The sequence below is a fragment of the Aotus nancymaae genome, unplaced genomic scaffold (genome assembly GCF_030222135.1).
Source record: "Aotus nancymaae isolate 86718 unplaced genomic scaffold, 86718_ANA_hifiasm-v0.15.2.pri h1tg000006l, whole genome shotgun sequence".
NCBI lineage: Eukaryota > Metazoa > Chordata > Mammalia > Primates > Aotidae > Aotus > Aotus nancymaae.
Window position 1 is genome coordinate 62,004,481 of NW_026988417.1, and position 23,480 is coordinate 62,027,960.

General features: G+C 36.7%; 1 protein-coding gene and 1 long non-coding RNA gene across 2 annotated transcripts in view; both read left to right on the top strand.

The window, feature by feature from the left end:
- LOC135269892 (uncharacterized) overlaps nucleotides 1-23,480 on the top strand; it is a 323,864-nt gene that overhangs the window by 47,463 nt on the left and 252,921 nt on the right. The window lies entirely within an intron of this gene.
- Nucleotides 13,246-14,184, top strand: LOC135269891 (large ribosomal subunit protein eL15-like). Its single transcript, XM_064364319.1, has one exon. The coding sequence runs from the start codon at nucleotides 13,283-13,285 to the stop codon at nucleotides 13,895-13,897; it is 615 nt and encodes a 204-aa protein (XP_064220389.1). The 5' UTR covers nucleotides 13,246-13,282; the 3' UTR covers nucleotides 13,898-14,184.

Sequence of the window (23,480 nt, forward strand, 5' to 3'; positions counted from 1 at the left end):
AAGATTTACATTGGAACTTATTAAATCACCAGCTTGATTTGTTTAACGCCAACAGGTTTGCTTCTGTGGCAGCCAAAGCAGGTACCATGTTAAGAATAAAGTGGCTATTTTGACTTAGATGGTGCATTCTTATTGGTTCATTTATTATATTTGTTTATTCTGTCTTAAATATTTATTTAATAAATAGTTACTAAATATTTACTATATACATTATCTTAGCCTTTGCTGGTGATAAAAAGCGAACACAGCATCATCTGTCCCCTTTTAGGAGCTTGTTTGTTACTACAGAAGGTTAGATAAGTGTTTTAGACATATCTTAGGCATCTCCTCAGCTTCCCTATGTACTGGCTGTCTCCTGAATCTTGAGCAGCTTAGACCAGTCCTGTACCTGAGCTCCTTTTTGACTGTCACTACATGTCCAGAATTACCAGCTCCTCTCGCTACTTCCAGAATTGACATATTTCTATTCTCTATTTATATAGAATATAAAAGAAAGAGATTTTTCTCACACCTGAAATTTGTGTCTATAAAATTTTTACCCATGTCAAAACTAAGTTCTGATTCATCTAGGAGAGTAACAAAAGAAAAATTGTGCCTACATTAGCTATAATAGGTTCCTGATAACCAATCAGTCTTGACTGAGACAGTTTATTTTTCTGAAGAACTCAAAAGGCTTTGCATATACATCATGTCAGTTAATCTGATCAGGGCCATATGCCTGAAATGAACAAAACAGGATAACCATTGGAAAGACATACAAATATGAAAAGTGTTTGTAAGTGGAAAAACAACCAAAAGAACAAATGAAAGAACACTTATGTAAAAATATGATTTTAGTGAAGTATATTTTGCTCTTTGTCTTCTGTATTTAGGAAAAAAAAGACTAGTCATAAAAGCTTCATTATTTGTCCCTTTACCTCCCGTTCTTTCCCTTCCCCTTCCCTTTCACTTCCCTTTCCCTTCCTCCTCTTTTCCTCCTTTCCTCCCTCTCTTCCTCCATCCCTCCTTCCCTTCTTCCCTCCTTCCCTCCTTCCCTCCCTTTCTTTGTTAATGATAGACTGATTCAGGAAGAGGTTGCAACCAAGCCGAATGTGACTATAGCACACAGGGTAATAAGTGACTGGGGAATGGGGTACGAGGACAGGGAGGGCATGCTTACAAGCTGGAGCAACATGCTCAAATATGAAGACATATTTGAGAAAGTTCAAGGGTATGTGAGAGCAAAAGTATAAATAATGAGGGAGCCTTCAGATCTGGAGAGCCTATATTCCAAGAAAAGGAGTTTAGGCTTTACCTGTATAAAGCATGGAGTAAAATAGAGTAGGTATGGCCAGATTGATGCTTCAGAAAGCTTATTGTGTAACATACAAAGAATGCCTTGAAGGGATTTGGGGAATATTGGGCAATCAAAATTCAAGGCAGTTAATCTATTTGGAAAACCCTTGCTAACAACACAACGTGAAAGGTATAAAGACTTAAAGTGCAGGGTGTGGCTATGACTGTCAGGTGAATGATGTTTGATGCATTTGAGGAGCTCAAGTTGTTGAATCTAAGTTGTTCGATGAGTCAGCTATAAAGATTTTGAAGGTGCTGTCAATACTGATACTACTACGAATAGTTAACATTTATTGGGTACTTACTTTGTATCAGGCACTTTTCTAAGCATGTTACACATATTAACGCATTTAGACCTTACAGCAACCCTAGAGGTCAGTACTATTATTTTCATTTTATGCTTGAGAAAAGTAAAGCAGAGAGGTTTACATACCTGTTCCATATTAGAGTTTGTCATGGGGGAGCGGTGGCTATCTAGGCTGGTGGTGCAGGGGCAAAAGAATTTACCGTTGTAGGTCAAGAAAGGCAGATTTGTAGAGAAAGTAGGAAAATATGTTGCCAGGGAGACAACGGGCAGTATCAGCTGAAGGGAAGCTGACTGCAAAGAAACAAAGGCTTGCTGGAGATTTTATAGGGTGGTGTTTATGCTGTATGCTGAAGAGGGCTTTGTGCAGTATTGATAATGCCAAGGTTGCAGTGAGCTAACTTGCAGGTGTCTGACGATAGTTGGGCACAGGAGGAGGATTGTGAATTATTTGCGCAAGAGGGCTATATGTCCTTGTAACTTATCTGCTTTTTCTTTTTGCTCTCCCCTGCTCCCACCAGCCTGACTCTTTTTCTCTAATTAGGACTCCATAAAATTGTGCTTACATCCCATGCAGTCTGCCTTCAGAGCTCCTGTCCTTAACTACTATGCAATGCTACCTTTCTGGTAGGAGTTGGGGTGGAAAGGTCTATGAGGTTGGTGCCATAGTCCTTAGTGAATGAAGGACCATGTTAATAGGCCCTTTTGGTTGCAAGAAAGGGAGACTGTCTTAGATAATGAAGGTCTCTTTCATAATACACAAGACCTAGAAAGCTAACAGGAGTCCAGGCAGCTCTAGGGATGAGTAACTCCTGCTGATTCATCACCTGAACTGGCTTTCAATTATAGTATCTTTTTTCTCTTCATATTTTTTTTCCCATCATCTTCTTGAACCTAACTAGTCAGTTTTTTTGGAGGGGTGAGAATTACAAGTTCAGCTTCTGAAGGGAAAGAGTGATGATGCTTTAGAAGTGACCCAGGGGAGCAAGAAATATTTTTCATACCTCTTTACTCATGAGAATAAAATAATAGAGGAAGGCAGCTCTTTCATGAGAAGAATATGTATGAAAATGCATTTGGGAAAAAATTTTGTTTCCAGTAAAGAGAGAAGATGGTGGTAGCACAGTATCAGAAAAAAAAAAAAAGTTTTTTTATTAGTTTTTGAAAACATGACTTATTTGTTAAACCAGGAATGATAGTGTCTATGACAACTGTGAAGTGAGTAAAAGAGGAACTTTAAAAATTTAAGTTTAAATGGAAGAATTTGAGGAAGGAATGTGGATGAAGTATTATGAGGAAATATTTACACAAAATTGCTGTGAAGGCAAGCAACAAATTCTAAAAGCCATACAAATTTTTTTAAGCCATGTTAAATTATGCATAGCATTTCACATGGCAGATTCACTTTCATTTTTCCAAGAGAGCATATTATTTGGAGAATCACACTGTAAAATATTATTGCAATTTTTATTTTGGTATAGATGTCTTAGAGGTAAATGATGGGAAATTATGGTTGAAAATTTATGTAAGATTTTTGAGATCAGATTAAGGAAATGCCTATATAATACAAATCATCAACATGAAATGAACAAAAAAGCAGAAGTATAAACATGTTTATTTTTCAAAATTGATATTCACTAAATACTAAAAGTAGTAATCTTTTACTTTTAAGTATAATTAGGAATATATAAAAAGATTTAAACCAGCAATAAAAAAATCATCATATTTATTTTAACAGTTCAATTCACCATTTATTAAGCATTATGTACTACACACTATACTTGTGGATACCAAAAATAAGGCTAGCCAAAGCTCATATTTGATATTTCCAAACATAGTTTATAATTGTATTGTTATGAGATTTTTTTTTTTTTTTTTTGAGACAGAATCTGGCACTGTTGCCCAGGCTTAAGTGCAGTGGTGTGATCTTGGCTCACTGCAACCTCTGCCTCCTGGGTTCAAGTGATTCTTCTGCCTCAGCCTCCCAATTAGCTGGGACTACAGGTGTGTGCCACCATGCCCAGCTAACTTTTATATTTTTAGTAGAGATGGGGTTTCACCATATTTGCCAGGCTGGTCTCAAACTCTTGACCTCATGATCCACCCTCCTCGGCTTCGCAAAGAGCTGGGATACAGATATGAGCCACCACGCCCGGTCAAGATATTTTTATTTACATAAACTTTATGCAGGTTGCTTGTATTAAAAAGAGTAAAAAACAAGTATAATTTTAATTTTGTTCTTTTGCTGATAATCTTCTGTTGACACACAGCATTTCTATTTCATGATGCAATTCAATTTTAAAATACAACAGATCTTATTTCCACCTTCTTGGGAATTGGAAATTTGAAAGCTAGGTCCCCAATAATTGTATTAATTAAGTATGTGTGATGCAAATATATAATAATATAAATAAGATTTTAAAATACTATTTAGAAAAATATAATGATTGGCATTATCTGTTTCTCTTTACATTTCAGAGAGACTGGGCACACATTAAATTGACATCGTATTAATTTCTATATAACATATTAACTTTTATTTTATTATTTTTTTCATTTCTTTAGACTTTTAAAATAAAAGTTTTTTAAAAATCAAATTTTATAAAAATAATATTGTATTTTTAAAGTATTTAGGACATAAGATTAAAACCAAGTTGAAGCCTGGGCAATACAGGGAGAAACTATCTCTACAAAAAAATTAAAAGAAATTAGCCAAGCATGGTGGTACCCACCTGTAGTCCCAGGCACTCTGGAGGCTGAGGTGGGAGGATCCCTTGAGCCTGGGAGGCAAATGTTGCAGTGAGCTGAGATTGAGCCACTCCAGTCTGGGTGACAGAGCGAGATAGTGTTTCACAAAACAAAAAAATTCACTGTTGAAGCCTAGAGATTATAATTATTTCATGAAATCTTTGAAAAGTATTTTTATTCAGGTAAATCACTCACTTCCTTTATAGTTACTTTTATCTGAAACTTTTCCACTAATTGCTTTACTAGGATGTGTAATTTGGAACTTTATTAGTATTGTTTTTCAAAGGTAGAAATGATAATAGGAAGTGGAAGAATAAAAATCCCTTTCTCTCTGCTTATTTCTCTTCATCTATGATGCAGATATTACACATACAAGGCCTTTGTTTTAAGGTGTAATTTCACAGATGGGGTATATGTCTATGACATAGTATTACTTCTATAGATTTTTTTTTTTTACTAGATCACCAAAACATTCATAAAAACAAAGAAAAATATTTTAAAGCAAGTCTTTGAAATATTCTACTAATTCTACTAATCAGGATTATGGTTAGTTACCTGGAAATGCGTTTGCTTTGCACTCCAGTGAGAAAGAGATAAAAAAAGGCGGGGAAAAAAAAGAACCCTGAAAAGCAGCCAAAGCAGCAGTCTGAGTAAAAATGAGAGAACTAAGAGGTCAAAGTGGAAATGTTAATAAGGGTGGCATATCTTAATAAAACTAGTCTTACCAGATATTGAATTACCTGATGAGGGAGTCTATAAGCCACAGCTGAGTACAATCACAAAGATACCAAAAGAAATGCCAGATAATTCATATTAGTAGTCACAAATGCATGCAGTTTAAAAGGCAAAAAGAAACCACTAAGAAGTGAAACTTAAGTTTATTAAAATTTTACTAGCTTATTGTAGGATGTATTGAAAGTATATTGTCCATATTGTTTCAACATGCAGCACTTGTAGTAATGTCTGTATTATATTTAACTGACCTATTTAATAAACTTGATAATAATTAATTTATATTCAGCATATTGGATTTCCATTATTATTTCAAGGTTTTTTAAATTTTAAAATACTTAATTTACAAATAGGAATTTTATGTATTCCAGGTTTACAATATGGTGATTTGATATACCTATACTGTGTAATGATTACAGTCTAATAAATGAACACATCCACCACAACTCATGCTGTGCATTAGATCCCCAGAACTAGTTCATCTTATAACTATACTCTTTTATTAACATCTCCCTATTTTCCCCAAGCCCCAGTCCCTGGTGCCCCCTGTTACATTCTTTGAATGAGGTTGACTTTTTTTAGATCATGAAGTATTTGTCATTCTGTGTCTGGGTTATTTTACTTAGCATAATACCCTCCAGGTTCATCTATGTTGTCACAAATGGTAAGATTTACTTCTTTTCTGTGGCTGAATAATGTTGTGTGTGTGTGAGTTTAAAAAATTTCACATTAAAAAAATTTCATCCACAGCCAGAGAGAAAGGTGAGGTTACCCACAAAGGGAAGCCCATCAGACTCACGGCAGATCTCTCAGCAGAAACCCTACAAGCCAGAAGAGAGTGGGGGCCGATATTCAACATCCCTAAAGAAAAGAACTTGCAACACAGAATTTCATATCCAGCCAAACTAAGCTTCATAAGTGAAGGAAAAATAAAATCCTTTGTGAACAAGCAAGTACTCAGAGATTTCATCACCACCAGACCTGCTTTACAAGAGCTCCTGAAAGAGGCACTACACATAAAAAAGAACAACCAGTACCAGCCACTCCAAAAACATACCAAATGTAAAGAGCATGAACACAATGAAGAATCTGCATCAACCAATGGGCAAAACAGCCGGCTAGCATCAAAATGGCAGTATCAAATTCACACATAACAATATTAACCCTAAACATAAATGGACTAAATGCCCAAATCAAAAGACACAGACTGGCAAATTGGATAAAAAGCCAAAATTCATCAGTGTGCTGTATCCAGGAAACCCATCTCACATGCAAGAATACACAAAGGCTCAAAATAAAGGGATGGAGGAAGATTTACCAAGCAAATGGAGAGCAAAAAAAAAAAGCAAGGAGTTGCAATTCTCATCTCTGATAAAATAGACTTTAAAGCAACAAAGATCAAAAGAGACAAAGAAGGACATTACATAATGGTAAAAGGATCAATGCAACAAGAAGAGCTAAAGATCCCAAATATATATACACCTAATACAGGAGCACCCAGATACATAAGGCAAGTTCTTAATGACTTACAAAGAGACTTAGACTCCCACACAATAATAGTGGGAGACTTTAACACACCATTGTCAATATTAGACAGATCAACGAGACAGAAAATTAACAAGGATATCCAGGACTTGAACTCAGACCTGGACTAAGCAAACCTAATAGACATTTGCAGAACTCTCCACCCCAAATCCACAGAATATACATTCTTCTCAGCACCACATCACACTCTAAAATTGATCACATAATTGGAAGTAAATCACTCCTCAGCAAATGCAAAAGAACGGAAACCATAACAAACAGTCTCTCAGACCACAGTGCAATCAAGTTAGAACTCAGAATTCAGAAACCAACCCAGAACTGCACAGCTTCATGGAAACTGAACAACTTTCTCTTGAATGTTGACTGGATAACGAATGAAATGAAGGCAGAAATAAAGACGTTCTTCGAAACCAACGAGAACGAAGACACCACATACCAGAATCTCTGGGACACATTTAAAGCAGTCTCTAGAGGAAAATATATAGCAATAAATGCCCACATGAGAAGCAAGGAGAGATCTAAAATTGACACCCTATCATCAAAATTGAAAGAGCTAGAGGATCAAGATCAAAAAAACTCAAAAGCTAGCAGAAGACAAGAAATAGCTAAGATCAGAGCAGAACTGAAGGAGATAGAGACACGAAAAACCCTTCAAAAAATCAATAAATCCAGGAGCTGGTTTTTTGAAAAGATCAACAAAATAGACAGACCACTAGTCAGACTAATAAAAAAGAAAAGAGAGAATAACCAAATAGATGCAATAAAAAATGATAAAGGGGATATCACCACAGATGCCAGAGAAATTCAAACCATCATCAGAGATTATTACAAACAACTCTATGCACATAAACTAGAAAACCTGGAAGAAATGGATAAATTCCTGGACAGTTGCCGCCTCCCAAGCCTAAACCAGGAAGAAGTTGAAACCCTGAATAGACGAATAACAAGGTCTGAAGTCGAGGCAGCAATTAAGAGCCTACCACCCAAAAAAAGCCCAGGTGCAGATGGGTTCACAGCCGAATTCTACCAGACATACAAAGAGGAACTGGTACCATTCCTACTGAAACTATTCCAAATAATGCAAAAAGAGGGAATCCTTCCCAAATCATTTTATGAGACCAACATCATCCTAATACCAAAACCTGGCAGAGACGCAACAAGAAAAGAAAACTACAGGCCAATATCCATGATGAGCATAGATGCAAAAATCTTCAATAAAATACTGGCAAGCCGATTGCAACAGCACATCAAAAAGGTTATCCACCATGATCTAGTAGGATTCATCCCGGGGATGCAAGGCTGGTTCAATATACGCAAGTCTATAAATGTAATTCACCACATAAACAGAACCAAAGACAAAAACCACATGATTATCTCAATTGATGCAGAGAAGGCCCTCAACAAAATTCAACAGCCCTTTATGCTAAAAACTCTCAATAAACTAGGTATCGACGGAACTTATCTCAAAATAATAAAAGCTATTTACAACAGACCAACAGCCTATATCATACTGAATGGGCAAAAACTGGAAGCATTCCCTTTGAAATCTGGCACTAGACAAGGATGCCCTCTCTCACCACTCCTATTCAATATAGTACTGGAAGTTCTAGCCAGAGCAATCAGGCAAGAAAAAGAAATAAAGGATATTCAATTAGGAAAGGAGGAAGTCAAATTGTCTCTATTTGCAGACGACATGATTGTATATCTAGAAGACCCCATCATCTCAGCGTCAAATCTCCTGAAACTGATAAGCAACTTGAGCAAAGTCTCGGGATACAAAATCAATGTGCAAAAATCACAAGCATTCCTATACACCAATAACAGACTTAAAGAGAGCCAAATCAGGAATGAACTGCCATTCACAATAGCTACAAAGAGAATAAAATACCTAGGAATACAACTAACAAGGAATGTAAAGGACCTCTTCAAGGAGAACTACAAATCACTGCTCAACAAAATAAGAGAGGACACAAACAGATGGAGAAACATTCCATGTTCATGGTTAGGAATAATTATCGTGAAAATGGCCATACTGCCCCAAGTAATTTACAGATTCAATGCTATCCCCATCAAGCTACCAATGACCTTCTTCACAGAACTGGAAAAAACCACCTTAAACTTCATATGGAACCAAAAGAGAGCCCGCATAGCCAATTCTAAGCAAAAAGAACAAAGCGGGAGGCATCACACTACCGGACATCAAACTCTACTACAAGGCTACAGTAATCAAAACAGCATGGTACTGGTACCAAAACAGAGATATAGACCAATGGAACAGAACAGAGGCCTTGGAGGCAACACAACATATCCACAACCATCCCATCTTTGACAAACCTGATAAAAACAAGCAATGGGGAAAGGATTCCCTGTTCAATAAGTGGTGTTGGGAAAACTGGCTAGCCATATGCAGAAAGCAGAAACTGGACCCCTTCCTGACACCTTACACTAAAATTGACTCCAGATGGATTAAAGACTTAAACATAAGACCTAACACCATAAAAACCCTAGAAGGAAACCTAGGCAAAACCATTCAAGACATAGGCATAGGCAAGGACTTTATGACCAAAACACCAAAAGCATTGGCAACAAAAGCCAAAATAGACAAATGGGACCTAATCAAACTCCACAGCTTCTGCACGGCGAAAGAAACAGACAATAGAGTGAATCGGCAACCAACAGAATGGGAAAAAATTTTTGCAGCCTACCCATCTGACAAAGGGCTGATATCCAGAATTTACAAAAAACTAAAACAGATTTACAAGAAAAAAACAAACAAGCCCATTCAAAAATGGGCAAAGGATATGAACAGATACTTTACAAAAGAAGACATACATGAGGCCAACAAGCATATGAAAAAATGCTCATCATCACTGGTCATTAGAGAAATGCAAATCAAAACTACATTGAGATACTATCTCACGCCAGTTAGAATGGCGATCATTAAAAAATCTGGAGAAAACAGATGCTGGAGAGGATGTGGAGAAATAGGAACACTTTTACAGTGTTGGTGGGAGTATAAATTAGTTCAACCATTGTGGAAGACAGTGTGGCAATTCCCCAAGGACCTAGAAATAGAAATTCCATTTGACCCAGCAATCCCATTACTGGGTATATATCCAAAGGATTATAAATCGTTCTACTATAAGGACACATGCACACGAATGTTCATTGCAGCACAGTTTACAATAGCAAAGACCTGGAACAAACCCAAATGCCCATCGATGATAGACTGGACAGGGAAAATGTGGCACATATACACCATGGAATATTATGCAGCCATCAATAACAATGAGTTCGTGTCCTTTGTAGGAACATGGATGAACCTGGAAACCATCATTCTCAGCAAACTGACACAAGAACACAAAATCAAACATCGCATGTTCTCACTCATAGACGGGTATTGAACAATGGGAACACATGGACACAGGGAGGGGTGCACTATACACTGGGGTCTGTTGGGGGGAGTGGGGGGGACTGCAGGGGGTGGGGAGTTGGGGAGGGATAGCATGGGGAGAAATGCCACATATAGGTGAAGGGGAGGAAGGCAGCAAATCACACTACCACGTATGCACCTATGCAACAACCTTGCATGTTTTTCACTTGTACCCCAAAACCTAAAATGCAATAAAAAAAAAAAAAGAAAAAGAAAAAAACAAACAAGCCCATTCAAAAGTGGGTGAAGGATAGGAACAGATACTTTACAAAAGAAGACATACATGAGGCCAACAAACATATGAAAAAATGCTCATCATCATTGGTCATTAGAGAAATGCAAATCAAAACTACATTGAGATACCATCTCATGCCAGTTAGTATGGCGATCATTAAAAAATCTGGAGACAACAGATGCTGGAGGGGATGTGGAGAAATAGGAACACTTTTACACTGTTGGTGGGAGTGTAAATTAGTTCAACCAATGTGGAAGACAGTTTGGCGATTCCTCAAGGACCTAGAAATAGAAATTCATTTGACCCAGCAATCCCATTACTGGGTATATATCCAAAGGATTATAAATCATTCTACTATAAGGACACATGCACACGAATGCTCATTGCAGCACAGTTTACAATAGCAAAGACCTGGAACCAACCCAAATACCCATCGATGATAAACTGGACAGGGAAAATGTGGCACATATACAGCATGGAATATTATGCAGCCATCAATAACGATGAGTTTGTGTCCTTTGTAGGGACATGGATGAACCTGGAAACCATCATTCTCAGCAAACTGACACAAGAACACAAAATCATACACCACCTGTTCTCACTCATAGACAGGTGTTGAACAATGAGAACATGTGGATACAGGGAGGGGAGCACTACACACTGGGGTCTGTTGGGGGGAAATAGGGGAGGGATAGCAGGGGGTGGGGAGTTGGGGAGAGATAGCATGGGGAGAAATGCCACATATTGGTGAAGGGGAGGAAGGCAGCAAATCACACTGCCACATATGCACCTATGCAACAATCTTGCATGTTCTTCACATGTACCCCAAAACTTAAAATGCAATAAAAAAAATTAAAAAAAAATTTCATCCATTAATGGATACTTAAGTTGTTTCCATGTTTTAGTTATTGTGAATAATGTTGCAGTCAACATTGGAATGGAGATATCTCTTTGAGATACTGATGTCACTCACTTTGGATACATACCCAGAAGTAGGATTGCTGAATTTTATAGTAGATCTGTTTTTAATTTTTTGAGGAATCTGCATACTGTTTTCTGTAATGACTATACCAATTTACCTTCCTACCAACAGTGTACAAACAAGGGTTCCCTTTTCTCCACACCCTCACCAACACTTGTCTTTTTTTTAAAAGCCATCCTAACAGATGTGAGGTATTATCTCATTGAGGTGTTATTTAATTGTGGGTTTAATTTGCACTCTCTGATGATTAGTGATGTTGAGCATCTTTTCATTTACCTGTTGGCTATTTGGATGTCTTCTTTGGAAAAGTATTTATTCGGGTAATTTTCCATTGTTAAATTGGGTTATTGGAGTATTTTTGGTATTAAATTGTGTCAGTTCTTTATATATTTTGGATATATGATTATAATACACTTAGCAGGTATATGGCTTGGCAATACTTCCTCCCATTTCATAGGTTGTCTTTTCATTTGTTTGTTGTTTCTTTTGCTGTGCAAACGCCTTTTAGTTTGATGCAGTACCACTTGTTTTGTGTGTTTGTTTTTGCTTTTGTTGCCTATTCCTCTGGTGTCATAGCCAAAAACATCATTGCCAAAACCAGTATCAAGGAGCTTTTCCCCTTACATTTTCTTCTAAGAGTTTTACAGTTTCAAATTTTACATTTAAGTCTTTAATCCATTTTGAGTTAGTTTTTGCATATGCTGTAAGATCAGGATCCAATTTCATTCTTTTCTGAGTGTTTTCATCATGAACTCTTGCAAGATACTATTTATAGCATAAATGCCCAAATCTGAAGGGTGATGATGCTGGTGCCCAGGTGGGAGACATTATTAATAGTAATAATGGTATCTCCCCATTGTTACTGTCTTGGCTTGCTGCGAGGAAAAGGGAATTCATTATTATTCAGCACATCATCATGCAGGTCACTTACAGCCAACTTATTTGGAGGCACATCCTTAAAATGTATTAACATACTGTCTTTATGTTAAATTTTTTTCTAAATTGAAAATAAAATATTTTGTATGCTAGATAGATAAAAATAATACCTATTACCCAATGCAAAATGTGCTACATTCTAAATTAATACACTGTTATTCAAAATAATATAATGTCACAACAAACAAAAGGTTTTATATTTTCATGTGTTTTTAACTTGTAAATCACAGATTTTTCATACTATACATATTCTGTTAATCTTGGAAAAAAGCAATGTAGCCTAGGTATTTAAGCCACCACTGCTCCTCTTTACCTATTGTTTCTGTGTGTATGTAAACCATATACAATTCCTACAAGAAAAAGAAGCATTTTATTTTTCTGGAAATGCCCCTCCCTGATCTGAGGAGCTGTCAATCAAAAGTCCCACCTCCTCCATCACAGGAGTGATACCCTGATCCAAGCTTGTAATCAGAGGCATCATCAGGACTTTTTAATTTTTATTTTTACTATAGCCATTGGGCAAGATTACTGTATTTTTGTCTGAGATTGGTAGCTAGCACTAACAACAATCTAAGTCTAGAATCAGTGAACATGTCTTCACCACCTCATAGGGAAGTGTCTGCCTATGAATGAAGACTAAGAAGAGGAGAGTTAAGATGTAATGGGGTGGGGAGAGGGGGAGAGAGAGAGAGAGAGAGAGAGAGAAAGAGTGAGACACTGAGTTCTTGGATCCAGTTTCAGATCCATCAAAGGATGCAGATCCCTAAATTTTTTAGTTAGATGAGCCAATAAATGTCTTCTTTTTTATTTAGGCTGGTGTTAATTGAGTTTCAGACTCCTGCAACCAAAGAATCCTGGACTATGTATATAGTTTTATTTTGTTTATGCTCAATTTCTAAAACATCAAAAAATAAAAAGTTAAACATCAAAAAGTATCTTATAAATGTAAAACATTATGTCAAATATTTTAAAAGCAATTTAAAAAGCTACTGTAGCTTTTTCCATCTGGCGGCAGCCATCAGGTAAGCCAAGATGGGTGCATACAAGTACATCCAGGAGCTATGGAGAAAGAAGCAGTCTGATGTCATGCGCTTTCTTCTGAGGGTCCGCTGCTGGCAGTACCGCCAGCTCTCCGCTCTCCACAGGGCTCCCCGCCCCACCCGGCCTGATAAAGCGCGCCGACTGGGCTACAAGGCGAAGCAAGGTTACGTTATATATAGGATTCGTGTTCGCTGTGGTGGCCGAAAACGCCCAGTTCCTAAGGGTGCAACTTACGGCAAGCCTGTCCATCATGGTGTTAACCAGCTGAAGTTTGCTCGAAGCCTTCCGTCTGTTGCAGAGGAGCGAGCTGGACGCCACTGTGGGGCTCTAAGAGTCCTGAATTCTTACTGGGTTGGCGAAGATTCCACATACAAATTTTTTGAGGTTATTCTCATTGATCCATTCCATAAAGCTATCAGAAGAAATCCTGACACCCAGTGGATCACCAAACCAGTCCACAAGCACAGGGAGATGCGTGGGCTGACATCTGCAGGCCGAAAGAGCCGTGGCCTTGGAAAGGGCCATAAGTTCCACCACACTATTGGTGGTTCTCGCCGGGCAGCTTGGAGAAGGCGCAATACTCTCCAGCTCCACCGTTACCGCTAATGTAAGTTTGTAAAATTCGTACCTAATAAACAATTTAGGACAGTCATGTCTGCTTACAGGTGTTCTTTGTCTGTTAAAATTAGTCTGCTGATTGTTTAATGAATGCTTTGTCAAATTAAGAAAGTTAAAGTGCAATAATGTTTGAAGACAGTACGTGATATGGTGTATGTTGTTTCTAATAAGATAAACATTTTTGTCTTTGCTTTATCTTATTAGGGAGTTATATGTCAGTGTATAAAACATACTGTGTGGTATAATAGGTTTAAAATAAAGTCTTTAAAAGAAGAGTACTGAAACAAGCAAAAAAAAAAAAAGCTACTGTATTTATTCATCCATGAAGTTTATGACAAATATTACATTTTAGAAGACTATGGAAGATAGAGCTTTGGTTATAATTATGTCACATACCATAGTATAGTTGCTAAATCTGTGATCTCTGTAATCCAATTGTCTGATTTTGAATCCTAGTTCAGTTCATTATAAATTCTCTGGTTTTTGCAAGTTACTTGACTTCTCTACCTCAGTTTCCCCAAAGTGACCATCCTCACAGCCTTGGAGGGAAATTTCAATGGATAACACATGTGAAGTGTGCCTGGCACATAGTAAGGACTCAGTAAATATTATCTGCTATTAATACAATTTTGAGGGGGTTTATGAAAAAGTTTATATCAAAATGAAGGCAATTAGTGGTAGCTGTAGAACTGTCAACAATGAAAAAGAAGAAGATAAATTACTGAAAAGATTCTGGTGGATTACTATCTGATAAAGCACCCTGATGGGATAATATTCAGGTAAATGACAACTGACTTGCTAATTTGGCATAACAGTGCATTTTTAGACATCTGTACCTTCAGCTAGGATTTCTGTGTGGGGAAAAAGAGTGAAGCTGTAATATTGGGGTTTTGGGGTTCAGGGGAGTGCTCAGTTCACTCCCCAGTGTGCTCCAGGCTCTTGGTCTCCCGCTCTCTCAAGAATGGGAGAGGGGACCACAGCAGATGGGCTCATAAAGTAAATACCAGACCCCAAACAGTGTTTGCAGAAAATGATTTATTAAGGTAGACAAAGAGAAAAAGGAGAGGAAGAGAGAAAGCTTCCACAAGAGAGAGTGTGTGGAAGGGGACGCCAGAGGGGATATCCGCCCCATGAGGGAAACAGGGATTTTTAACCAGGGGGAATTCTCATCTTCTCCAAGGTCTCTGGCCAATGAAAAGAGTTCTCTTAAACTTCTGCTGGAGTGATTGACTTTTGACCCTTTCCTGTGCCCATGAAAATTAAAACAGAAACCGTTAAATCTCCTGGATGGAAAGGCATGGGAGGGGGGCATGGTGCTGGGAAGTTCTTGCCCTTGGAACTATGCCCCCTTGTGAACCCAGAAAGAGAACACATTCCCTCAAAGTAAAAGCAGGATTTCCTATTATTTATTCTGGTTGATAATTTGTATGATTGAGAAATTTTAATAGTGTGGAGGAATGCACTATGGTAGTATTTGCGTGGTCTATTCAAGCCACTTATTGAAACATAGCCCATGTGTCTGAAGATTATTTTACTATTAAGTGTGTGTATATTTGAGAACCATTTTCTGACTTCACTTTCATGCTTGAAGGAGAATGAGAACAAGTCAGCAAGCATTGTGACCTAGTCCATGTACCTGAGGGGATTATCATGTTGTTTTGTGTCACTCGAGGTGAGGAAGTCATAAATAGATAAGGGATTAGTGTTGGCACAAGAACCAGAAAGAAAACAGGTAGCTACATTATCCTGAGTAATTTTTATAGACAATATTATTGCAACTCACTAGACTACAACCTACTACTATGTTGATCCTGTGGAATCCATGTGCTTGTCAGCAGGGGATGACTCAGAAGGGAGTATGCTGCTAATACCTACTCTATGATTCTCCAAGAGTTCTGGCTCTGCAAATTGTAGAGAAAACTTCCCTAATAAACTGTAATCCATGTTTACTCATATAATTACCATCAATCGGAATAGGTAAAAGGGAAAATTCTATGTCTTGGTCCATTAGTCTCATTAAACTTCTGTCAAATTCTAATAAACAGTTTTCATAATTCTAAAACAGTATGTGTTTAAATGCAACTTTAAATGTGCATCAGGAGAGGTGACATCTAAGTTATATATTGTTTGGGAACTACAAACATTTAACAAGCATATAACCTTTGGGCTTTAATCTACAGGGAACTTCTGCACTAGAGACCAGTTTTGGATATGATCCAGTCTCAAAAGTATATCACTTGAGTGTAGACACTAGGCTTGTTTGGAAGAGCACGTTCATTTCTCCAGCTTTCAGTACCAGCAAGGAACCTTTAGCAAGGATGCCTTTAGAATCTGCACCAACTAGTAGTCCACCAGAGTCACCCTAGAGAGCAAAAGTATGTATATATACAATTACTACAATTTATAGGTGAATACTGCATATTTTTCTCTTTTGTAATAAAGAAGGAAAAGGACAGAAGAAGAAAAAACACCACCGATTTCAAACCAAATGATTCTAGTCTGGAATATTTTTGCTTTCTACAATCATTTACTTAAATCAAAGATATTAGTATCTATCTTCAGATATATCAATGCAATGATGGAAAACATGTATGAAAAATTTTAGGCCTGGTGGAGTGGCTCGCTCCTGAAATCCCAGCATTCTGGAAGCTTAGGCAGGAGGATCACTTGAGGCCAGGAGTTTGAGACCAGCCTGGGCAATATAGCGAGACCCTGGCTCTACAAAAAATTAAAAAATTAGCCAGGCATTGTGATATGTGCCTGTAGTCCCAGTTACTCAGGAGGCTGAGGCGGGAGGATTGCTTGAGTCCAGCAGTTCAAGATTACAGTGAGCTTTTAATTGCATCACTGTCTTCCAGTCTAGGTGACAGAACATAATCTAGCAAAAACTAAACACAGAAAAACAAACAAACAAAAAGCCACCAAAAAAAAAGTTTTAACTTAATTATTACCCAAGGGAGCTGTTAAAGATATTATTGCTTATGCAATCATCATTATGTTGATGGCACTCTCTGTTGATCTTCCCAAACTCCCTTATTTCCAGGTAAATAATCGGGGGGAAAGAAGGTTTCTTGAGAAAATTTTAAGTGTACAATACATTATTATTAATGATAGTCACCATGCTGTACATTAGATATGTAGAACTTATAACTGAAAGTTTGTACTCTTTGATCGACATCCCTCTATTCTCCCCTACCACTCCCCCACATACAAACCCCATCCATGGCCACTATTGTTATATATACTATGTTTCAATGAGTGTGAAAAAATCATTGAAACTATTGTTATACTATGTTTCAACAAGCTAAAAAAATCAAACTCCTTGAGTTTTTTTGTAGATTCTAGGTATAAGTGAGTTTATGGATTATTTTTTTCTGTGTCTGGCTTATTTTACTTAGCATAATCTCCTCTACGTTCATCATCGTTATTGCAAATGGAAGGATCTTTTTTGTTTGTTTTTATGGCTGAATAATACTCCAGTGTGTATCACATTTTTTAAATCTACTCATTCATTGATGGACACTTAGGTGGTTTTCATATCTTGGCTATTGTGAATAAAACTGCAATGAACATAGGAGTGTAAATATTTCTTTAAAATGCTGTTTACAAATCTTTTGGATAAATACTTAGAAGTGGGATTGCTGGATACCACAGAAATATGATGATTCTATTTTTAGTGTTTACAGGACAATTCATAGTGTTTTCCCTAATGGCTGTACCAATTTACATTCCCACCAATAGTGTACTCTTATCAAAGCATTTTGTTAATTCCTAACAGGGGTGTAATGTATGACCTCATTATGTTTTTAATTTATGCTTTCCTAGTGCCTAGTGATGTTGAGTATCTTTTCACGTACTTGTCAGCTATTTGTAAGTCTTCTCTGGAAAAATGTCTTTATAGGTTATTTGTCCATTTTTAAATTAGGCTATTTTGTGTTTTCTTTTTAGCATTGAGTTGTGTGAGAGTTCCTACAAAGAGGCTTGATGGAAGAGACTTGATAATGTTTACAGAATGTGCCAAGCGGTCCAACAGGGTGGGACAGTTTGGAAAACATAGCAGAAAGCTCACATTAACAGAAAGTTCAGATACCTATGTAGTCAGAATGAGACTGACTGAAAAACACATGCAGAGATTAGTTTTGAAAAGTAGAAGAAACTTGTTTATTCCAAGCCCAGAGGGCAAGAATGAGTACAAATATAAATGTATCAAAGAGAAAGGAAATTAAAGGATTTCTTATATGATTGCTTCCATTTTTTTCTGGTTAGTAGGAGAAAATATCACATGCTAAAGAAGGTAAGGGCATGGTAAGACGTGTAGGTAAAGAATATAACAGAGGTTTGGCATAGCACCGTAAAATGCATTAATAATTGTACAGTGTGTTAAGCACCCACATGTAATTATGTAACTTCAGTTTACAAGAAGGCAAGATTTCTTGTAGCTGTTCTCAGTAGCTTGCATATAACAGCAAATAAAGTTGATAGATTGCTCTGTGGTTGATGATTATTTGAATGGGTGTGGGGGAAGTAGAGGATGAAGTTACTGAGAGTGCTGTCAATAGAGTGGCTGAAATAATAAAACAAGTGTTGTAGGCTGTTTAAGGTTAGGAGAGAGTCATGAGGATGGGAATGAGGGACTGAGAAGAAATTAAGAGGAACAGAACTTTAGGCTCTGAAGAACAGGTTTAGTGGGACAGTTGGAAAGCTGGAAATTTGTAATGAGATGATTATTTATTTCAAATACTTGTTTGCATGTCTCCTAGCTCCGAGAGTGCAGGAATATGTTCATTTTAACTTCCCTGCACATAGCACAGCATTTGGCACATAGGTAGTAGCCAATAAATAATCACTACATGAAAGTTTGTGTTAATAAAATAAAGGTTTTCTTGGATCTATCACTGATTCTACCTGCTTAGAAACTTTTGTTAGCTCTGAGACTATTGTTCATAAACAGCGACAATTGTTAAAAGCATATTAAGCATAAAGAAAAGTATCTTAGTGTAGAGTTCAGAGTACTGGCACTAGGGCCCAATTTCCTATGTTTAAATCTCAGTTCTTTTGCCACTAAATAACTCTGTGAGTTTAGACAAGTTACTTGTTTTTTTTTTTTGGTCTCAATCTTCTCATCTAGAAATAGGGCTTACAATAGTACAAATATACTGCAGAGGACTGAGGTAACTATAATACATTCATATTCATAAAACAGTGCTTGGCACATGGGAATACTATATAAGAGTTGTTAATTAATAAAATATTTAGAATGTTGGAACCACATTGTTAAAGCTCCATGATTGTTAGTTTTGCTTAGATCTGGTTGAGTGTTTCTCAGTGAAAAGACAATCACACTAAAGTCACCAGTAAACCATCTCATTTCTTCATTGCTTATTCTAAATTGAGGCTTTTCCCTACTCCTGCTCACAGCTTTATACAGTAAGGTGATTTAGCACTTTAGGATTTTAATGAGACCTATTTGATATCAATGCAATTCTAATTAGATACTTTGGCTAGGAAACATACTTAAGCCTTTAAAAATTTTCAATCTCTTGAGAAAACTGAACTGCTCAATTGGAAATTTAAAACTACAAGAATAAAGTTCTTGAAATTGGAATAGGCAGACTTACCTGGCAGGCATCCACACGTGGCTCCGGGAACCTGGCACACAACATTCCAGGTGGGATGACTGGGCTGTATGCCTCTCTGCTGTTGCAGGTCCTATTATCTATAATCTTCACTAATACCTTTTGGAGTACATTAGGACTTGTTCCTAAAGGCAGAAAATTATATAATGTTTGCTGATGTCACTATTCATCTTTCTGGCTAGGCTATTAGTATCTAACTTTAATACTATGTACTGTTTCTAAATCAAATCATATGTAAAACATAATTAAGCTTTTAACTCTTAGTAACAAAAAGCAAGTAATGTTTATAAACATACCAAGCTATAGCTGAAAAATGACCATTTTTAGAAACAATTAGTGTGTACATTTATATGTAATGAGATTTTTTTCTTTGAATTATTTTGAAATTTTATATTTATTACATTTGTTAATATGTTGTGTAAAAGAGAAAAATAAAAATAATAACATGAGCATATTTTGAATAACTCAATAAGCTATGTTTTAGAAGATAACCCATGGAAACTACATTTTATTTCTTATTCTGTACAGAAAGACTGTTTTAGAAAACAAAATGGGCCAGGCACGGTGGCTCAGGCCTGTAATCCCAGCACTTTGGGAGGCCAAGGTGGGCAGATCACTTGAGGTCAAGAGTTCGACACCAGCCTGGCCAACATGATGAAACTCTGTCTCTACTAAAAATACAAAAATTAGCTTGGTGTGATGGCTCATGCCTGTAGTTCCAGCTAATTGGGAGGCTGAGGCAGGAGAATCACTTGAACCTAAGAAGCAGAAGTTGCAGTGAGTGAAGATTGCACCACTGTACTCCAGGCTGGGCAACAGAGTAAGATTCAAAAAAAAAAAAAAAAGAAAACAAAATGAAAAACTCATATTGCAGGAGCATACATTTTATGATTAAAAATTTTTTTAATTAATTTTTACTCTAATTCTGAACCTTGAAATTAATTTTAGGTTTACTTTTCTGCTTTCAAACTGCATTTCTAACCATGAATAGCCACTAAGTGTTCACATTATTAGGGTCGTGGGGATGCACATATTTAAATATTTGCTCAATTATCACCTTGTCACCTCACTAAAAATGCTGAATCTCCTGTAGTCCCTATTTTTTTTCAGTGACACTTAAATGTATAAAATTTGCTATTGCTTAATTATTCCCTTTAATATCATTTTGTGAAATTGTCCATTTTCCTTTGTTAAGAATGAAAGCTTTTTCCCTTTTTTTTTTCTTGCTAAGAAAATAGGCAGGAATATCTGCCCGTTTCATTCATTAATGTATCCCAACCACCTAGAACAATCCCTGGAACAAAGGTGGTAATTATTTCTCATTATTAAATGAATAAATGAATGAAGAAAATGAATTACTTATTCAAATAACATATTTCTTGAAAAACTGCCCTTTTAAGAGGAACTATAATAAAGAGCTCTATGAAATTATAGTTTCTGTATGAATGTTGTTGAGGATAATTTTTATTCCATTGGACATTGTACTCTTAAAAATGATCCAGAGACATATTTTTCAGTTTTAGTTGTAATTTTGAGTATTTTTCTTTTTAAACTCCTAGAATTCAAGCCATATAATAGAGGCAGTTGAGGAACTCACCATCAGACTTTAACGTTCCCCATCCAGTGACCACTGCTTCTGAATTGTATAGGAACAGATAATTAACATTTGGAAGACATGCTTTTCAGATGTTGCTTGTATATAACACTGGTGAAGGTAGATGCACAATAGCAATGTCATTATCATGTGCAGGGTAATGGTAGTTTTCTTGAATTATAACATTCTTGATATTTCACTGTGTTTGTGGATCACTTAAAATAAGCCAAAAACTAACATTCCATTCTTTGGGATTATGGATCCTAAAAAAACAGATTTATTAATTAAAAGTCCTGTATGGTGGACTTGTAGGAATTAATCTCTTATACTTCTAAAAACAATTAGGTATGTTTTAAGTTCCCATAATGCTTGTATGCATACAAAAATAAAGTAGTATATAGGAGAAAAATGAAAATAATAACATGAGCAGATTTTGAATAATGCAATGTTATGTTTAGAAGATAACCCATGAAAACTAAATTTTGTTTCTTATTCTGTACAGAAAAGACTGAAGGGGGTTTAGAAAGATAAATAATAACAACATAGAATAATAAGATTACGTAAAAAGTGGGCAAGGGTATGGGAAAGTGAGCTAAGAGAAATTATAGAAATAGTCTAAATCCTCTTCTTTACTGTTAAAATTTATAAATAAAAATATATTTCTGACATTATTATCTGTTAATCCAGAATTTGTATATTCAGTGCTGAAAAATAGTGCTGCTGAAACATTTTCAAACTCTCTACTAAAACAATGTAAGAAGCGAGCATCATTTTGAAGAGAGCTGAGCAGGTTTGGGAGATATTTTTGCTTTAAAAAACCCAATGAATCCTACAAAAACCAATAGAAGTTAATGAAAAGTTTCATCAAACAAAAGGATAAATATGTTTTAGTTAAAAAGGGCAAACTATTGGTGCAATAATACGACCTTTGAGGATATCATCATTTCAAATAGGGCTGTACGTATATGGGAGGATGTAGGTGAATTCAAAACCTATGACTAAACAATTTAAACCAAATGCAATAATGATGAGAAAGAAGTAAGATCCATGTTCAATTGGGGATTTATAGTTTCTTTATAAAGATTAGGTACAGTAAGTGACTCTAGTTTAGTGGTTCTTGACAGGGGCCAATTTCATCCCCCACATTTAGCAATGTCTGGAGACATTTTGGTTGTCAATACTGAGGGGAGCTACTAATGGGAGGGAGTCAGGTGTGCCACTAAATATCCTCCAATGCACAGGACAACTCCCCATAACAAAGAGTTATACAGTCTAAATTGTCAATAGTGCCATTTTTGACAAATCCTGCTCCAGCCTATGTCTTTCATTGTTTTGATAATTGACTGAGTAATTTTGAAGCTGTACCTCACAGTGTTAGACAGTTGTGTGTGTAGTTTTCTGGGTGTATTATTGAAAGAGATTTGGCTTTTAAGGACTTGAGTGGCTTTGAGGCCTTACTTTATGAAGCAGTGAACAACAGTGATAAGCCAGGTGTTACTAAGACGTGTGGCTCCGTGTTGATGGACATTGTTCTGTGGAAGGCTGGCTTGTCAGGGCCATTCTCCTTCAGCATCTAGACCCCCTGCTATTTTGTTGCCAGAAGGAGTTATGTGCAGTGTCCACAACCTGCTTAAAGTACAGCTCTGCTTATGGATGTACATTGGTATAGTAGAACCTATTACAGAGAATCTATCCCATAAAAGGAACTCAACAAACATTTGTAGAAATGAAGTCCATATCGTATTATCCATGAGACAGCTTTTATTTTTGTATTTCTTTAAGAAGGAACCTGTCCCAGGAAGATGTTTTGAAATAAAAATGATACTTGATTACAAAGCCCTTTTCTGTAATGGGTATATTCCAAAGCATTTGTATAATGAAAATACTTGCCATAATCAATATGTGGGCATAGATTAAAGTGATGGCTTTCAATCAGGGACAATTTTGGACACCACCTCTCCAGGAGAGATGTATTTGGCAATTCTTATGTTAGAGCAGGTAGTTAGGCAGATTTGAACAGGGCAAGAGAGTACCCCCACAACCAGGAATGTCAGGTGACCATCAGGTGATGGTCAGGCAGTTGTTAAACTGTCTCTGTAAAGTAATAATTGGTCACATCCAGTGCCAGGGAAAGACAGTTATCCACTAAGTAGAAGACACCTGAAGTGGGTGATCAGCAGCTTCCCAATAAGATCTCCAGAGTTGGGCAAGTGGGTTCAAGCATGAGCCCTAAGAGACAAAATGGTGGAGTTTAACTGGTATATGACCTTCCTTTAGGAACACTCAACTGGTAAAAGAAAAATGCCTCAAATGAGCATGCATACAACTTTTGTTAACACAC